We start from the raw sequence: 18,310 nt of genomic DNA on the forward strand, positions 1-18,310 counted from the left end.
AAGTTTTGTTTGGGATAGACTGGCTCGTCAGCAAGCTCCTAGGATCCGCCTGTCTTAGTACCCCAAAGTTGGAGTTAGAGAATGAACTGCCATGCCTGGCTTTTACAAGTGTCCTAGCATCCAAATTCAGATCCATGTGCTTGCTCAGCCAGTACTTTACCCACTGAATCTTCTCCCTAGCTCTTAGAGCTTTACTTTAGATGAATAAAGAGATTAAAAAAAAAAGTGTGGTGACATTTTCTTTCACATTGTAATAATCTTTGGAAAACAGCAGTTTTACTAATGTTTTAAATAAACTAGAATTAGAATCAAGCTTGTTTGGGGAAATATGTTTTTAAAGAGATCGTGATGCTTAGAAGCATCAGGGACTACCTCATGATAGTTAACTGGAACAGCTAACCACTGAGTGAGGTGCATCAGGGTGCAGCTGTTTAGATCACACAGTAGGAGCTTCAAGATCATTTTATCTCTACACTAACCCTGCAGTAACACTGTACTAAACAACAACAAGAAATCTTTGTATTTAATTATGACTCAACTTCCAGGACTCCACTTAATATATTAAAGTTGAGTTTGGTCTTATTTAAAAAGTATCTGCAAAGAATAATTTGCTTATAAATAGGAATTTTAGTATAGTAACAAATACATTTCCTTATTGGTAGAATCCTTTATATTTCCTGTAATAAATGTTGTAAAAAAGCTAGTTTAACTCTGAACAACAATGAAAAAGATACAGTGAAGCACTGTTTTCCTCTTCTAGATTGGCTGTATAATAGCTGCTTCCAGTCTGGTGTATATACACTGGGTCTACTCTGCTTACTTGTCATGTTCACTTCAAGAAAAGTACTTTGGATTTTTGTTTTGTTTTGTTTTCTCTTCTGTTAAAATAAAAATTAAATGAAAACAAAACAAACAAAAAACCCCATTGAAATAGCAGTAGGTCATACAAACTGTAGAAACTTAGCTAGATTCTTTGGAAATTTAAAGGCCAAGATTTAGAAACATTCCCTGGAATTACTTTACCAGTAACTGTTGCAACTTCAGCGGAGAAGGCTTGCTGATTAAGACTGCTTGTTTCTGAATCTAAATGAAGTGTTGTTAGGCTGGCTACTTCCTGTTCCTCAGTGCTCTGATGATGGCCAGAACCCGAATCCACATCTGCAGAGGATGGGATCCCAATGTCAGTCCCAAAGCCAAAGTCTGTAGGAAGAAGAAATGTTAGTATTAAGACAACACAATAATAAAATATTCACACCCTTCCTAGTTTACTCTTTGCATTATAATCTGGCAAGGGTAAGCAGCAGTAAAACTTTGAAGATTTCAACTAAAAGCATTTTAAGATTGTAATAGTTTATTATTAACAATATTATCTTAAAATGGCATTCTTATGTAGTTTCTGATAGCTGGTAATACTCTTACTACTTTTTAAGTAGTTTATAAATCTGTCTCTCACTCACACACACACACACACACACACACACACACACACACACACGTATCATACCTCTTAAAATCTCAGCTGTTCGCCCCTTACCAGCAGGAAGTAGTTTGGAAAGAACAACGCCCAAATTCCCAAATATTGTCTATAAATGTTTGTTTTCATTTAAATGGACTTGGTTATATAAAATAATAAAAAAAATCTCAGCTGTTTGAGCTCAGAATAGTATATAATCAATCCATGAAGAAGGAAACATATAATACTCCTATATACCTCCTTGCTCCTCACAAATACAATACCCAAAGGCTTTTACTTTATTCTCTGAATGCTAAGTGTAGAGAGAATTTCAGCAGCATAATGATGTACCAAATATTAACTGCTGATATTTAATATAGAGGAATATTCAAGGAAGGGTCTGGGTAGAAAAGAATTGGACAACAAGCATCAAATATGAATGCATTATATCACAGCATCTCATAACCATACTGGTCCTTTATTTTAACTCCATTCTAAATAATTTTTCTTTTCATATCTTTAGTCTTTAAAATGTATCTTATCTTATTATGGACAGTAGTTTTGTTTTTTTTAAAGTGCCCTCCATTTTTCCAAAGTAAAATGGTCCCAACCTGAGATGACTCCCCAAAACTTACTTCAGAATTTGTGAAATCAACATACAGGGTAACAACTACCTAAGTAACAACAGAGAGCAAAGTAAAAGATATGCAGCCCACAGAAAATAACTGACAGAAAATATATACTCCAACAGTAAAAGATACTTGCTGTCAAACTTTCGTCCATCACACTGGAAAGCACTGAAAGGATCCGAATGACTATCAGAGCTCATAAGATCACTGCTCCCTGCACTGGCAGGAGATGTCCATTCTGAGGGTACACCTGGGTCATCAACAGGACGCATCTGGTTCTGCTTGTTTAGAATATCAGGGAGGTCTTTCGGAATTTCAAGGCTGCCTGGACTACTTCCCCTTCTTGTCATAGTCTAAAACAAGAAACATTTTACGATTAAAATCTTATTTTTAATTTTAATTAAACATCCAAAGCCTTTAGTTTTCAAGATAATCATCAGTATAAATGCTGGTAGTTAAGACCTCAGATGGAAAGGGAAAACATACTTCTCAAGCAATCTACACAATACGTAATGACATGTACCTGATGCCTAAGCTACTGTAGTTCTACATAAAGCAAAAACCTGAGTATCAGGTGAGATGGTGCTGGGTCTGAGGCTCTTAAACACAAGAAAAATAAAGTTCACAGTGGAACAAAGAAGCTATCAGAAGAGACAGTAAGAGAAAAGACAGCAAAGATGTCATTTTGTGATTCCAAAATAATTCTTATTCCTCAAAGAAAAAACTCAAATAAAAGGAAATGTAACAGTCACAGATAAATTAAAACCCAAATGGAATATGACAGTTTTTAAAAAGCAATTCTGCAACTGAGAATTAGAGATACATTAGCTTCTATTTTCATTCTGACATTTAATACTAAAGATAAAAGGTAAGTTTTAACATTGATTCTACAGTTATCTCAATTGTTTAAGCAATATTTATGATATCAAAACTATGGGAACTGGGCTAAGTGACTTCTGTATTCTTTCTTATTGACAGCAACCTTGAAAGAAAGAAAGAAAGTAAGTAAGTAAGTAAGGGGAACTAGGAAGGAAGAGACAACTACTATAGATAGTCCAGTGTGTCTGTACTGAAAGCCACAACTTCCAAATGGCTTATGCCTTTGAATAAAAAAAGTAATTAAAAAACTTTAAATCTCTCTTATTCCCCCCCCCCATCTCTTTCTCTCATCCCTCACCCCCGGCCCCGCCCCCTGTCTCTGGGACCTGACCTAAGGATTTATGAATACTAACTAGTCAAACACTGTATCACTGAGGTTCAGTCAGCTCTCCTTTTACTTTTAATAAGACTGGGCCATACTAAGTTGAACAGGCTGGCTTTGAACTTACCATATACCCAGGCAAGGTCTTGAACTATCTGTTTTCCTGCCTCAGCCTCCTGAGCAGCTGGGTAGAACTTTGTACCAGCTTTAAAAAGTTGTGAAGACTGGCAAGTCAGGGGTGAAAGTGCTTACTATGAAGGATGACAAACAGGGCAGAAGCAAGAACTACCTCTCATAAGCTGTCCTCAGATCCTTCACATGCATGCTATGGAATACATGCATCCATATATGTACAAATATAAAACAAATAAATTCATATGAAAATGCTTTAGTTACTTCACAAGTAAGGGCTAAATTTCAGGAAATGAAGTTTTGATTAAAAATCTCCACATACACATTATACCTATCTTTTAGTTCTATCTTTGTCTCTAAAACCAATTAATTAAACAAAAATCGAGCTCACCGAAGAATTCCCACTACGAAGCCGCTCTGCTATGAACTCATCCATCAGGTCAGGAACATTAGCACTGCTGTTGCCAGTATCACTATTAAGAGGAGGCAGCTTGGGACTAGTGTCCTCTTTGTTTACTAGAAGCAAATAAATAACTAAATATAGTGAGCAACAACTTAACTGTATCTTCTAAATTTGAAAAAAAAATACAAAAAAAGTACCTCTGCCATATCATTACTTGCCAAACATGCACTTATGAATAATCTCCCTCATTTCAGATTTAATTTTTAAGAATTAGTAAATTGTATTTACTTTATTTAACTAAGCAGATGTTAGTCAATCTTCAGTATGACCTTAAATAGCAAGAAAGCTAGAGGTAAGCACTAGTTGAAGTCAGGTTAATATTGCCTATAAAGAAATTGGTATATTTTTATTTCTTCCTACTCTATGCTGCTATAGAGGCTTAATAATTCACAATCTCCCTCTTTTCCTAGAGGATAACTGCAAGGAATATATCCTTTCAATTCATGCAAATCTCAGAGAGACACAAAGACACTTAGGTTTGGATACAAATTAAAATTTCATGATTTTGTATACTGTTTTTTTAGATTTAGTCTAAAGTCTAACCTCAGTGATTGAAGAAAAAAAATTCAATTTTCACAATAATCAAGGAAAAAAAAACCAAAACAGCTACTTAATTTGCTTAACATTAACACTATTAACATGATTTTATAGTAACGATTATTTTCACTTGGAAAACTAACTTGTGGAAAATAAGATAATTATGTCACTATCATACTGTTGAAAAGTTTGTTCTCTGTACAACAAAAACCAGTGCTATTTATATCCCTACTGAACCACAAAAAATTTCAGAATGTGCAATACCATTGTCTTTATATACTGGCCAGGCTTTGCTAAGCTGTAATATACTGCCCTCAAGTGGCATTAATGGCTCAATGCAAGATGCATTATACAGCGTTGTTAATCATGCTAACAAAACCATGTTAAAACAAATGAAATCAAAACCTACCTTACTGCTGAAAGTTAAGTTTCTGTATCTGTAAAGTTGTTCAGTTTTGAAACAAGATAAAGTGGTTACTACAATCTTGCTTCCTTTTTCTAATCTGCACATTTAGGTTCCATTTGAAATAACGACTAGCTATTACGAAACCTTAATGCACATTTAAAAATCTCACAATAAAGATTTAATCTTTCAAAGATATAACATATTCTATACACAAGAACAAAAGACTAAAGGCCTATAGAATTTTATTTTACAGAAATACCTTAAATAGAAAGTAACTAAATCTTTAAGATTAAAGAAAGGATTTTTCGCTTCAATGATTAGTTAAGTATAATGTTCGTGCTGGTTGTAGGACTTTGATTTCTGTTATGTTAGATGTCAAAGTAACCTTCTACCAAGGAAAAAATACAAAACCAACTAAGTTAGCAGTGAGAGTAAGCAAATTCAATGTGATACAGCTAATGCCCATTTAGACACAGTAGTGGGGCAAGAGAGAAAGTACAGCCAGCTCCTCAGTAAACTTTAAGACTCACGGTACAGCCTCAGAAAAACACTTGACCTTTAAAAGGCCAGTGACAGGTAAAACAAGCTTGTTTCAAGTTTAAATAAAAAATATTATCATAAAAAAATTTACTCCTGTATCTTCACCTTTCTATTTTGTTGTTCAGCAGCAAAGAGGTTTAACTAAATGCCTCATAAAGGAAATTAGTAATTTAAATAAATATTGTATGCTGGGAAAAATACAGCTGGGGAAAGGCGCATGCATAACCAAACAGAGAGAAAGCAGTGACCATCCCAAAGCTTTTTGATTGCTTATAGCTTGCTTCAGTTGCATTAAGCCAAACTGGTGCTGTCTTTCTCCTTTTGCGCTCTGCACACTGTTAGTGCTCACCTGCAGCTTTCCTTCCAAAATAGCCCATTACATGACTGTACAGATCCCTCAGTGGAGCCTCTGGTGGCATTCTGTTCTGCCTCTGTGGGGAAACATTTGCCTTCGGCTTCGAAAGAGCATGTACAACAGTTTTATAAACGCCACCCAGGGAGCCCTGCTGTAGTCCTGCCTCGTGACTTGATGACCTAAGAGTATTGCGACTCCCTAACTGGTTACTTGCAATTCCTTCTTTCTGTGATGTGGTGAGAATCTCTGTGGATTCCTTCACTGTTTTGCTAACTGATGCTGCACCAATCGTATCTAGAGGTCTGTACACACCAGGTTTTACAAGGTCTGTACCACTAGCTGAGCTGGTCTGTGTGTTGCTGGTATTGCTATTGCTACTACTGCTAAAGCCACTGAGTTTCCGTAGTCTCATCTTCCATGGAGCCTCTTTGTTTTCCAGAGGGTTATAAAACTGGACAGACTCAGTAGATGGTCTAAAAGTAACATGAACACTATTTCGTTTCTTAGCAGCAATTTTCATGATTTTGGCCCTATGAGTTACTGTTTCAGACAAGCTCCTCTTAGTTGGAGAAAGCTTGCTAGTGTTTGAAACATGAGGCATTCTGCGGTTCACTGGTGCTTTTAGTGCAGTTTTCTTGGCATGCATTATATATGGGGTGATTTTTTCATTAACTTGTATACTCTTAAGCTTTTCACCTAGTGTCATATCTACACAGGCATCTACTTCTGTGGCTGTTTGTCTATAGAGATGCTTCCTTTTTTCTTTATCACAAGAGCTATCTGAACTAGGGTCCGATGACTGTTCATCAAGATTTAGTTGCTTAGGTTTTTCAGCAGTTTGTGTTGTTGAAAAACTAACTGACTGGTCAGGTGCAAGAGTACTTGTGAAGACAGCTGAGCTTGGTTCTTTTTGAAATGGTGTATTTTCAGGAGTCCCAACATAAGACATGAGATTTTCTGACTTTATTTCCTGGCCTATATATTCTAGTTTATCTAAAGATGGTATTTCATCTCTAGTTACTGCAATAATCACCTTCTGAGAAGCTGTATCTTTACCTAGCTCATTTTTACTATGGTTTTCCTGGTTTTCTTTAAAGTATTCTTTCAGGGAAGAAAGAAGATCATCATCTCCTTCAAGGTCAATGTACTGGATTTGTTCGAAAGCTGCATCTGCAAGTTCTACTGGACCTATTAAATGACAAAGATGGTCATATATGCTATCACCAACTTCCAGAGAAGACTCTCTACTATGAGTATCAGTGCTGTAGCTTTCAGTGGATCTAGATATTGAAGAAGCCTCTGTGGAAGTCTGCAAGCTCGGAGCATGACGGGATGAACTGTCAACGACAGGAACTGCACCTTTGGCTCGATCAACAGTGAATGGTTCCACGATGTCAGAAGTGCTGCTACTTCGAGGCAATGGCTGTTCCTCATTCAAAGCTCCAAAAACTTCATTTCCAGTGTCTTCACTCTGTGAAAAATGTCTGACTCTGGTGGAGCGGGGAAGGATTTGAGCATCATCAATATCTGTAAAAGACAAAAGTATACATAGTAGAAACTATAGAAATATATGTAACTGTTTCACCCACAACCTAAGCATTTGCTTCCCAATTTAAAAAAAAAAAAAAAAAAAAAACCTGATTTTTTTTAAGTTCAACTAAAGAAAACCAATTAAAAATATATAGCCTATTTTTTAAAAATATGATGGGTCCAAGACTTGTGGTGTCAATGAATTAGAAAATGACCAAAATCCACTTAAGATGTTAACATGCATATGAAGAGTGAGGTGGTGAAACACTTGGAAGTGCAGTTTAAGATAGAGCTGTGCCAATACCCCAAACAATTCATATTTGTTAGTTTTTCCTATTCAGGTTATAAGCAGGGGGAAAGAGATCCTAACACACAAAGCCTACCTACGTAGACTTTTAGAAATTCTGCTCCATTAGGCAGAAACAAGACATTGCCTTTCTTCAGCTGTTGCTATCTGGTTGACCACATATTGTATAGCAATGGAAATCTCCCCTCTGTTTCTTAAAGTTCTGTTTGTCAGAACACTCTGCTTATCTTTACTATAATCTTAAATTCTATTCTTTACCATCAAATATAATCAGCAAAAAACAAAGTAAGATCAGTATATCATACAAATTAATTTTTAGTTTTTATAAAAAATATCTAAACCTTCTATAGAGAAATCTTATCTACTTATGAGTGGCCCTTCTCATAAACAACCACTGTGCTGATTAGTTTTATGCAAATTTGACACAGACAAGAGTCATTTGAAAAGAGGGAACCTTAACGAGAAATGTCCTCACTAGACTGGCCTGTGGGCAAGCCTGTGGTGCATTTTCTTGATTAATGACTGATGTGGGAAGGCTCAGATCACTGTTGGTGGTGACACCCCTGGGCAGGTCCTAGTCCTGGGTACCATAAGAAGGTAGGCTGAGCAAGCCAAAGGGAACAAGCTACTAAGTATCATTCCTCCACAGCCTCTGCATCAGGGCCTGCAACTAGGTTCCTGTCTTGAGTTCCTGCCCTGACTTCTCTGAACAACTGACTACAATCTATAAACTCAAATTACCCCCTTCCTCCCCAACCTCCTTTAGTCATGGTGTTTTATCACCAATCTCTAGAAACTATGACTTCTCACACCTCTTTTTTAAGAAGCAGAGATTCTGGGGCACTGGAGAGATGGCTCAGTGGTTAAGAGCACTGACTGCTCTTACAGAGGACCCAGGTTCAATTCCAAGTACACACATGGCAGGTAACAACTGTCTGTAACTCCAGTTCCAGGGGATCTGACATCCTCACAGGGACATATTTGTGGGCAAAATACCAATGCACATAAGACAGGAATAAATAAATAATAAAAAGTACAGGTTCTGAAGCCAAAATAGAGATTTAGAGATTGCCTAATTAATTCTCTTACAGATGAAAAAGTGGAAATCCAGAGGGATTTTCCTTTTCAAGTTATAATGCAGTTTCAGAAGAAGGCTTAATGTTATTACATTAGTTTTATAATCTTATAATGTTAAGTAAATTATAATCTTATAATGCTAAGTCCTTGTGGTTATGTATATACAATATATGGTATTGATATACAAAATCAAATACTACACACACACACACACACACACACACACACACACACACACATATTACATATGTATATATTTCAGTGTAATTGTGGAAATTAACACAACGCCTATGAACTCATTATAAAGTCTTCCTGGATAGTGGTGGCACACACCTTTAATCCCAACACTTGGAAGGCAGAGGCAGGCAGATCCTTGAGTTTGAGGCCAGCATAGTACACAGAGCAAGTCCAGAACAGCCAGGACTGTTACACAGAAAAAGCTTGTCTCAAAAAACCAAAATTATAAATAAATAAATAAATAAATAAATAAATAAATAAATAAATAAAACCCTTTAGGTTACCTAGAAATTAAAAAGAATGTATCTACCAGCAAAATAAAATCAGAATTTTAACAGATTATCATTGCTATTTATTACATTTGTAATACAAATGCTAAAAGGAACAGAAATAAGCCTGGCATGGTGGCTGGCACAGGGATATAATCTAGTATTTAGGAGGCAGAGGGATGAAGAGCTGAGTTCAAAGCTAGCCTATGCTACAAAAGTGAGACCCTATCTCAAAAAATAAAAGTAACAGAATTATTATTGAAACATTCTAACTAAACATTTAGATTGGAGTAAATCTAGCATTTATCCAAGAACACATAAAAATAATTTAGATTTACATCCTCTAGAAGGTGAGGGTAGCTTGTTTACAAAAGGTAAATTGTTATTCGATTTAGTTTCAGAATCCATGACATAGCTAAAATGGTGGTCTTTCTGCTATGTTAAATAAACAAGAAAAAAATTCTTGACCACTGAATCAATGCTTCACATAAGCCTATAATTTTATAGATGTGGCAAGTCTTATTTTTCTAGGTTTCTTTGGTAATGTTTAGCATTAAAGCCTGGAGATTATTTTCTGTATTAAAAGGCATGTTTTTCTGGATATTATGTTCCAAAGAAAGGTTATTTTGCTAGTCTGAAAGGTAAATTGTGCATTAAAGTATTATTGCTAGATTGTAGCATATAAGAAAAAAACCCTCTTCCATTAGAATTTAGGTTTCTTGAACATTTTTATGTTGTTCATACAACTACTTTTAAGAGCATCATACAGATAACACCATCATGCAGAATGAATATAATACAGAAGAAGGAACACATTGATAACACAAAAATGCTGCTCACCAGGGCTGGGCAGATAGCTGGATGAGTCTGAGTTTGGATCCCAGCACCCACAGCAGCCTTCTACTCTAGCTCCAGATCTGATGCCTACTCTGGCTTCTTTGGATACCTGCACTCACATGCACAAAACCACACACAAATGCACACAAACACACAAGTTGTTTTTTTTTTTTTAAGCTGTTGCTCATTGGTAAAAATAATTTCATGAGAACAGAACCGCAAAATTAGAAATATTAACATTCAACTAGATTTCTAAAAAGCAGAATCTCCAAATTCTCTTTTAATGAAACTAAATTATTTTCCTTAGTGAAGTACAATTGTTGGTATTTTATGTTCCTTGAATTTAAAATGATTTATGCTAGTTTATATGAAACCAATGTCATTTTTAAAACTCAACTTTCTTCCTGATAATTACTAAATAATTTTATAACTTTTTGCCTTCATGGTAAGATGTTTTACATAGATGTAGTATACCTATGTTAGAAAAACACTATATGTATTTAAAAGATGAGATGTTTCAGTGGGAAAAGAAATGTTACATTAGTGAATCATGAGAAGACTTTAAAAACCAATCAATCCTATGGCTAGGACGTAAAATAAATAGATGAATTTAAAAACAAACAAACAAATAATCAAGGTTAAATAAAAATTTGTTCCACTGAATGATCTTCTACTCTTTTAAGACTCTAATATTCACATATACATGTTTTATGTTTATTTGTGTTCATACTAATGTATGTATGTTCATGTTTGTGTGAGCAGGTACATGTACATGTTCCTTTAGTTTTGTGTTATGCTATAGTGTTTTGTTTATAAGAATGCTATGTATGGATTGTATTCTTTTATTTTAATTTTTATTTTTTGAAACAGGCTCTTAACTTCTTAGCCCAGGCTAGCCTGGAACTCACTATGTGGCCCAATGGTCCTCAAACTCATAAGCCTGAGATAATCATCCTGTCTCAATTCCTATCTGTTGGTACTACAGGGATGAGCCATTATGCTTATATCTACCCATTTCCCTGTAAGTTACCATCAAATTTACTTTAAAAATACTAGGAAGGTTGAGTGTGACAGCACACACCCACAATCCCAGCATTTTTAACTGGACTCAGGAAGAATAGAAGTTCAAAGTTATTCTCTGCTCTACTAGTGAACTCAGGGCCAAGAACTGAATATATCATTTGGAATTACGCTATAACCATCATATTATAAGCAAAGAGCTATACCAAAGATGGATATGCTATTACATATTGGTGACAGGAAAAAATAAATATCTTCATTGCATGAACATATTTATTTAATTAGAGATTGGGAATTTTCATTTTTACTTGGCAAAATTTAGAAAAAGGGGAGGGGCATTTTTCTTGTGCCAGAAAAAAAGAATTACAAATCGTAAATTGCCTCTGTTGTTAAATTTTTAGTACCCTCCTTTCGCGAAGGCATTATATTTTGCACTGTAAGCAAATTTGCCTAAAAATTGCTTAACAGGAAAATGAGCACTACTAGTAATAGTGGTACCCCTGTGAGGCAGAGGCACAGAGCTCTGGAGGCACAGAGCTCTCAGTTCAAGGACAGTTTGGGCTGCATAAAAATCCCTGTTTCAAGCTGGGTGGGACATGTCTTTAAACCCAGCCAGGTGAATCTCTAAATATGAGGCCAGCCTAATCTACATTCAAGTTCCAGGATAGTCATGGCTATACAAAGAAACCTGCCTCAAAACAAACAAACAAAAAATCCCTGACTCAAAAGCAAAACAAACCAGAAAGTCTGCTAAGTTCCCCCTGAAATGAAGTCAAGTGAAGTCTAGAGCAGCAATTCTCAACAGCTACTGGGAGAGAGACCAGAGGCTGTGCTCCCTCAGGAGCAGTAATTTCTAAAAAGTTGTATTTGGTGTTTATGCAAGCCCCAATATACTGTATCAAAATTTGAGCTAAGGGCCTAAGCAAATACTTTTTTTAAAAATTATTAAAGATAAGTCTTATGTTAAGAAACAGTGTTGGCATAATGCCAATGACCTTCACCTGGTCCTTAGTGTAGGAAAACTCTTCAAGGATACTCAATAATTTAGTCTCTAACTATATATGACATTCCAAGACAGAGCATCACAACACTCACAACTGTGTAGGTACAATGGCCCTCTAAAACTAACAGAGGAGAAAAAGAGCTGGCAAAAAAGGTACTTTGATAACTGGCAGTTCATATTTAACAATTTTTGTAAGTTTTGGAAAACACAGGTGTAGGGAGGATTAAAAGAAGTTTAGTTTTAACTCCCCCCCCCAAGCTATTCAAGATTATCAGAAAAGGGAATGGAAAAAAAATTCAATTGTATTTTAATTTAAAAAAACTATTAGGAAAATGTTTTTCTTTTCTCACCTTTTTGCTTTAATCAAGACAAGGTCTTGCTAAGTAGCTCAGGCTGGCCTCTGCCTCTGGAGTGCTAGGATTTCAATCACACCACTGTGATAGGGATTGCCTCTTTTCTGTGGACACTTTTCTGATAAACTGCTACTTTAACCAAAAGGCAGATTAATTGTGTATAAGAGTGTTAATAAAAGTGTTACAGACCCTTGATTACTGATCTCAAAGGTACACACAGGAAATATTTTATTATGTGCTCATTTAAAGTATAAACATGGGGAGAAACACAGAAAATCATGAAAAACATTGGTTTCTTTATCTATTCTTTTACTGTTTTGTGGAGTTTTGTTGTGGCAGTGTGTTTGTTTGTTTTTTGTTTGTTTGTTTGAAACAAAGCTTGGTATGTAGCTCAGGCTAGCCTCATACTCACAACCTCCTGCCTCAATTTCCCAAATGCTGCAGTTAAGGACACGTGTCACCACACCCAGATTATGAAGTCCTTTTCTTACTGATTCTGTCTGAATTCTTCCTTTTTGTCCTCAATTTTCTGTTCCTGCTAGGACTGCAGACCTATGTCACAGGCTGGCTGATTTATGACTTGACTGCCCCAAAAATGATTTGTTTATACATCTAACTACCCTAAAGTAAAATTTACTTAAACTTTGGAAGAAACATAAATAACCAATTAGAATAGTTGAAGCTTATTAGCACTAATTTTACATACTTCTGCCATACAACTACCTCTTCTCTCTTCCACCCACCCCTTGAAGAAACAAATTCCATGCCTTCAATCTACTTCCATGAGTCACAAATACAAAAAATGTGAAACAGCTCAGATTTCTACAATATAAACTGATATAATCATCTGATTTAATACTGTGTTGGTTTTTTTAGTTTAAAGGTTAGTTCAGTATCTTCTAGATTTGTGTTCTATGGACTTCAATGTTATTATCACAGGCTGGCTGATTTATGACTTGACTGCCCCAAAAATGATTTGTTTATACATCTAACTACCCTAAAGTAAAATTTACTTAAACTTTGGAAGAAACATAAATAACCAATTAGAATAGTTGAAGCTTATTAGCACTAATTTTACATACTTCTGCCATACAACTACCTCTTCTCTCTTCCACCCACCCCTTGAAGAAACAAATTCCATGCCTTCAATCTACTTCCATGAGTCACAAATACAAAAAATGTGAAACAGCTCAGATTTCTACAATATAAACTGATATAATCATCTGATTTAATACTGTGTTGGTTTTTTTAGTTTAAAGGTTAGTTCAGTATCTTCTAGATTTGTGTTCTATGGACTTCAATGTTATTATATATTAAACTATCAAAATGTTAGAGAAAGTATTTATGCTGAAATAAAGTTGAAAAATACTGGATTCTGCAGTTATTATTTGGTTAAGAGACTTCTGGGGGAGGTCCTTATATATCAGCAAACACACTATGGATCTTAATTTGTTTCCTTATAACATCTCATTTTATCTTAGTATTCTAACCATTGAATTTATCAGCTTGCACATGGTGACTTCATCTTAAGTCAGTTTTCAGGGACATGAGGATTTGCTGTTACATTAAAATGCTTTGTGCTTTGCCTCTTGTGAGTCCTAAGAGAAAAAAGATTTCTAATTGAAAGTAACTTTAATTATACTTTGACACTGTATGTGTACATTTTTATAAAACACTGGTGGCAAAGTATCTTATGAACAAACTAGTTTTGGAAGATTGTGTTTTTAAAATGTCCTTTCTGAGATACTCTGCACTGACTAAAATTACATCGGGTACAGGCAGCTCACATCTGTAATCCTACCACTCAGGATGCTAAAGAAGGAGGATTGCCATCATTTTGAAAGTGAGATCTAAAATGATTGTTCCAGAGACTAGTATGTCAATATTATCTAAATTTTTAAATTTGTCATAGAGGCATTTTATCTCAAATGAGGAAAATGGAGGCAACAAATTCATGGCACTTGAATAATCTTTTAAGTATTACCTATAAATATTTAAAGGTCTTTTAAAATGGTAATCTTTATGACTTATTTATAACAAAGCAAGAATTTTGAAATACAAACAACTCATGCTACTTAAGGCAATACTTGGAACATTTTGAACAATGTAGTCTGGGCCCAGTACTTGGGAGGCAGAGGCAAGAAGATCAAGTATTCAAGGTCATCCTTGACTACATACTGAATTCAAGTCCAGCCTTTGCTACATGAAGTAGCAACAGGGATGAGAGTTGGGGATAGGGAGGAAACACTTCATTTTTCTTTTAGCATTTAAAAACACATTTGTACTGCTGCTTCTGCTGTTGTTTGTGTGATCCTTCAATGTGGGGCTGGTGCCTCTTCTGTGGAACATGCCAGCACTCATTATGGCAGATGGGAAACCCAAGGAAAGAGTCAAGACTGAGAACAATGACCATATTAATTTAAAGTGGCAGGCAGATACTTCTGTGGTGCACGTTAATAAGCAAACACCAACTAGTGAACCAATGAAAGCCTATTGTGAATGGCAGCACTTGCTTGATGGTAACCAAACAGTGAAATGGACACACAGTTGGAAATGGAGGAAGAGCACACTGGTGTGCTCCTGCAGCACACAGGAGGTGTTGATGAAACAGGAAACCTGCTACTTTAGCATTCTTTCTCAATTAGAAAGCAGAAATTTGGTTCCAACATATCCTGACTACTACAGTATAGATTTCTCAGTTCTTTCATTTCTCCATCCCTATTTCTTTATTGTGTATTAATAACTGGTATGAATCCTAGATAGTTTTCTCTTCAAATCAAGCTGCTTTTTGTTTAAATAAAATTCTTGATTTTTTTAAAAATAATTAAGATAATTATTTGTCAAAATATTCAAGTCTCTGACAAGAATTTTCTAAAGTCCCAAAGGTTCTAAAATCAAAAAGAAACTTTCTGACAGTTTTAAAACAGGAGACTATCTAATCCAACCAAAAATTTAAGAATTAGTGGCCAAAACAATTTTTATTTTTTCTAAATAAGTAAAAACTGTTTGTATTTGATGCTTTAAGAACCCATGCTTTTAAAAGTCCGAAGCAAAAGAATTTACCTGTTTACAATAAACTAGGTGGTTCTCTTTAATTGTTATCACTTATCAAACAGAAACTTTTCTTTGTTTGCTAATTTAAGGAAATAAATTATAGTGAGACATATGCTTACAAAAATCTGTGCTGTTTATATAGGAAGATAGTGCTTGAATGTGTATGAAATGGCAAAATATTTATATTTTTATAGCCAAAAGCAAAATATTTATTCATTCATTTATTTAGAACTAAGGGATATATTTAAGAAAAAAAAATGTACCACTTTCTCTCATCCATTAAAGTATATATTATTCCATGCATGAATCATTCAACTGTTCTACAGTTTTTCACTGGCAGCCTTAAATTTTACTAACTTATTCATCAAATACTTATGGATCAGGAGGGCATGGCAGCTCATGTCTTTAATCCCACTACTCCCCAAGGCAAAGACAGGTGATTTCAGAGTTCAAGGCCAAGACAGGTGATTTCAGAGTTCAAGGCCAGCCTGGTTATAGAGTAAGTCCTAGGACAGCCAGGACTACATAAAAAAATCCTGTCTCTAAAAACCAACCAACCAACCAACCAAACAAACAAACAAAAAAATCGTATGGCTCATTAAGCTTTGAATTAAGGCCAAATTTCCTATTTTATTTTTGTTACTTAACTGCAAAATCAAATACCAATTTAATATATAGAGATAATTATAAATAATCTCTAATTTACTATATTATAGTTTCAAGACAATACTTGAATATTTCCCAAATATATCATAATATGAGGCTAGGCATGGTGGCTTGTGCCTGTTGTCCCAGAAATTAAGAGGCTGAGTTTGAGAGGATCACTGGTACAGGCAAGCCTAAACTAAGCAGTTTTAGATTAGTTTGGGCTACAAAGTAAAACACTGACTCAAAACAAGAACAACAGTATCAGAATACTGTCCAGAAGTAATTCTTACACATTCCACCTAGAAAATGCATATATATATCCAATAATGGGATGCTTTATTGTTCCATTTTGAGAAATATAAATACATTTTGTCATTTATAACTCTCTACAGAGCATTAATCATATGATATATTTAGACATATTTCTGCACTTGCAAATAAATAATTCTCAATTATTGGAACCCTGATAATTTAGAAGAAAATTTGATCTTAATGGCATACAGATGGCAGAGGGAAATTCACTGAAAATATCATTAACATAGATGTACCTTCCTTCACAGATCTTTCAGACAACTAAACTAAAGATAGGCTTGAAAAAGAAAAAGGAAAAGGAAAAAAAAATCAAAAACCCTACACATATACCCACAAACCCAAAAAATCATCAGTGCCTCTTAAATACAGCAACACCACAGAAACACCTAAGCAAACTGCTAGGAAGGTGTATCTCATAATGCCCAGTTAAGCTCACTTTAACTATCACATTTTGCACAATAATTATACTCAACTCAAGTTTGCTGCTGTCCAAAAGACAAGATACTGTATAATTTTTTATATAAGCAATGTAAGTTAAAGGCAATACTAGCTGTGGTGATGAAATAAAAAGTAGTTTCTGCATGTGGAAGTAGAGAATGAGTGATTATTGGCATAGACTAACTAGGGAAATTTTAGGGCAATGAAGATGTTTCCTATTTTATTTGGGTGATGGTGTATGTATAATTCTTAAAACTCACTGAACTGAATCCATGCATTTTATTAAATGATAACTGTCATAATAAAAGAGCATGTCAATCTGGCACTGATAATCAAAGATCTAATCCAATGGGAAAGCTGAGGCTTTTAAATTCCTTGAAATTGGGGCTACATGGAATGCTTAAAAAATTTGAGAACAACCTCTGAATTATACATGGTGTTTTATCTAATATAAAGCCCAAACTAACTATTAGATTATATGTTTTTTTTTCCAGTGATTTTATACCTTTATTTAGTTCCATAAATACAGAAGGCAGAGAGGAAATAACAGTTAAGGTTTGCAATACTGTTAATCAAAACAATAAAACATTAAAAGTCAGTTATCTGTTGTGTTATCTGTTGTGTGACACCTATGATACAAATATTCATTGCTATACTTTTTAATCACCTGAGAGAAAAAACATCAAACATAACAACCTGCCTTTTACAATAAAAAATGTAAGACATTGGCACAGCACTAAACTTAGCACTTCCAGAATGAACTGCAAGAATAGCATTAGAGTTCAAATAACTCAAAATGTTGATTTCTCAATTATTTTCCAATTTCCCACACCTCCCCCCCAAAGAAATTAACTTTGAAGAGTTTATTTGATTAAGCAAATTCGAAAGCAGAGGATTAAAAAGTGAAAAGGGTGGTGCAGAAATTAGCAGAGGTGGCACTACCTGAAAGCTCATCAGAAAGGGGAGTGAGAACAATATCAGGCAAGAAGGGTTTGGAAGTATGGATCAGAACAGGAGCACTTTTAGCACTGCGAATATAGGCCGATGGCAGAGCACATTCACCAATGGATCGGCTTCTCATGGCTTCAAAAAGGAAAAGAAAGAAGTGGGGAAGGAAAAAAGAAGAGTGACTATAATGAAAGGCTGTGTCACAGAAAAAGCAGCAACAGAGAAAACTAAAAGATTCAAAGGAAGAAAACTTTAAATCAAAACATTTCAGCACAGCAAATACTGGCAAGCTGTAAGAAAAGAAACCACAACACACATTTTGAATGTAATTCTTTTGGTGTAAAGCAGGAAAATGCCTATTATTAACAATTATAATGGAACAGCATTAAAAAAAAACAGCAGACATTTCAGCACATTAAAAAAATGAGAAATTTATCAAATGGAATCACTGAAAAATATTTAAGTATCATTAACACAAAACAACTCTGGTATCCTATATGGTCATTTCTCTGCACAATTCTTAAGAAAGCTGAATTATACTAACAAATCATTCCTATTTCC

At 34.9% G+C, this 18,310-nt stretch overlaps 1 protein-coding gene across 6 annotated transcripts in view; it reads right to left on the bottom strand.

Annotated features, from left to right (window-relative positions):
• The window catches only part of Ralgapa1 (Ral GTPase activating protein catalytic subunit alpha 1), a 199,380-nt gene that overhangs the window by 107,540 nt on the left and 73,530 nt on the right, over positions 1-18,310 (bottom strand). For 2 of the 6 annotated variants that reach the window (XM_051195865.1, XM_051195867.1), the window contains exons 17-21: positions 17,744-17,884; positions 5,711-7,243; positions 3,807-3,931; positions 2,219-2,435; positions 1,024-1,200 (exon numbers count right to left, since the gene is read on the bottom strand). In XM_051195865.1, coding sequence (XP_051051822.1) covers positions 1,024-1,200; positions 2,219-2,435; positions 3,807-3,931; positions 5,711-7,243; positions 17,744-17,884 — 2,193 coding nt within the window. The remainder of the gene's footprint in view (positions 1-1,023; positions 1,201-2,218; positions 2,436-3,806; positions 3,932-5,710; positions 7,244-17,743; positions 17,885-18,310) is intronic. The other 4 variants (XM_051195868.1, XM_051195869.1, XM_051195870.1 and 1 more) reach the window with 4 other exon arrangements.

Source organism: Phodopus roborovskii, unplaced genomic scaffold (genome assembly GCF_943737965.1).
Source record: "Phodopus roborovskii unplaced genomic scaffold, PHOROB, whole genome shotgun sequence".
Lineage (NCBI taxonomy): Eukaryota > Metazoa > Chordata > Mammalia > Rodentia > Cricetidae > Phodopus > Phodopus roborovskii.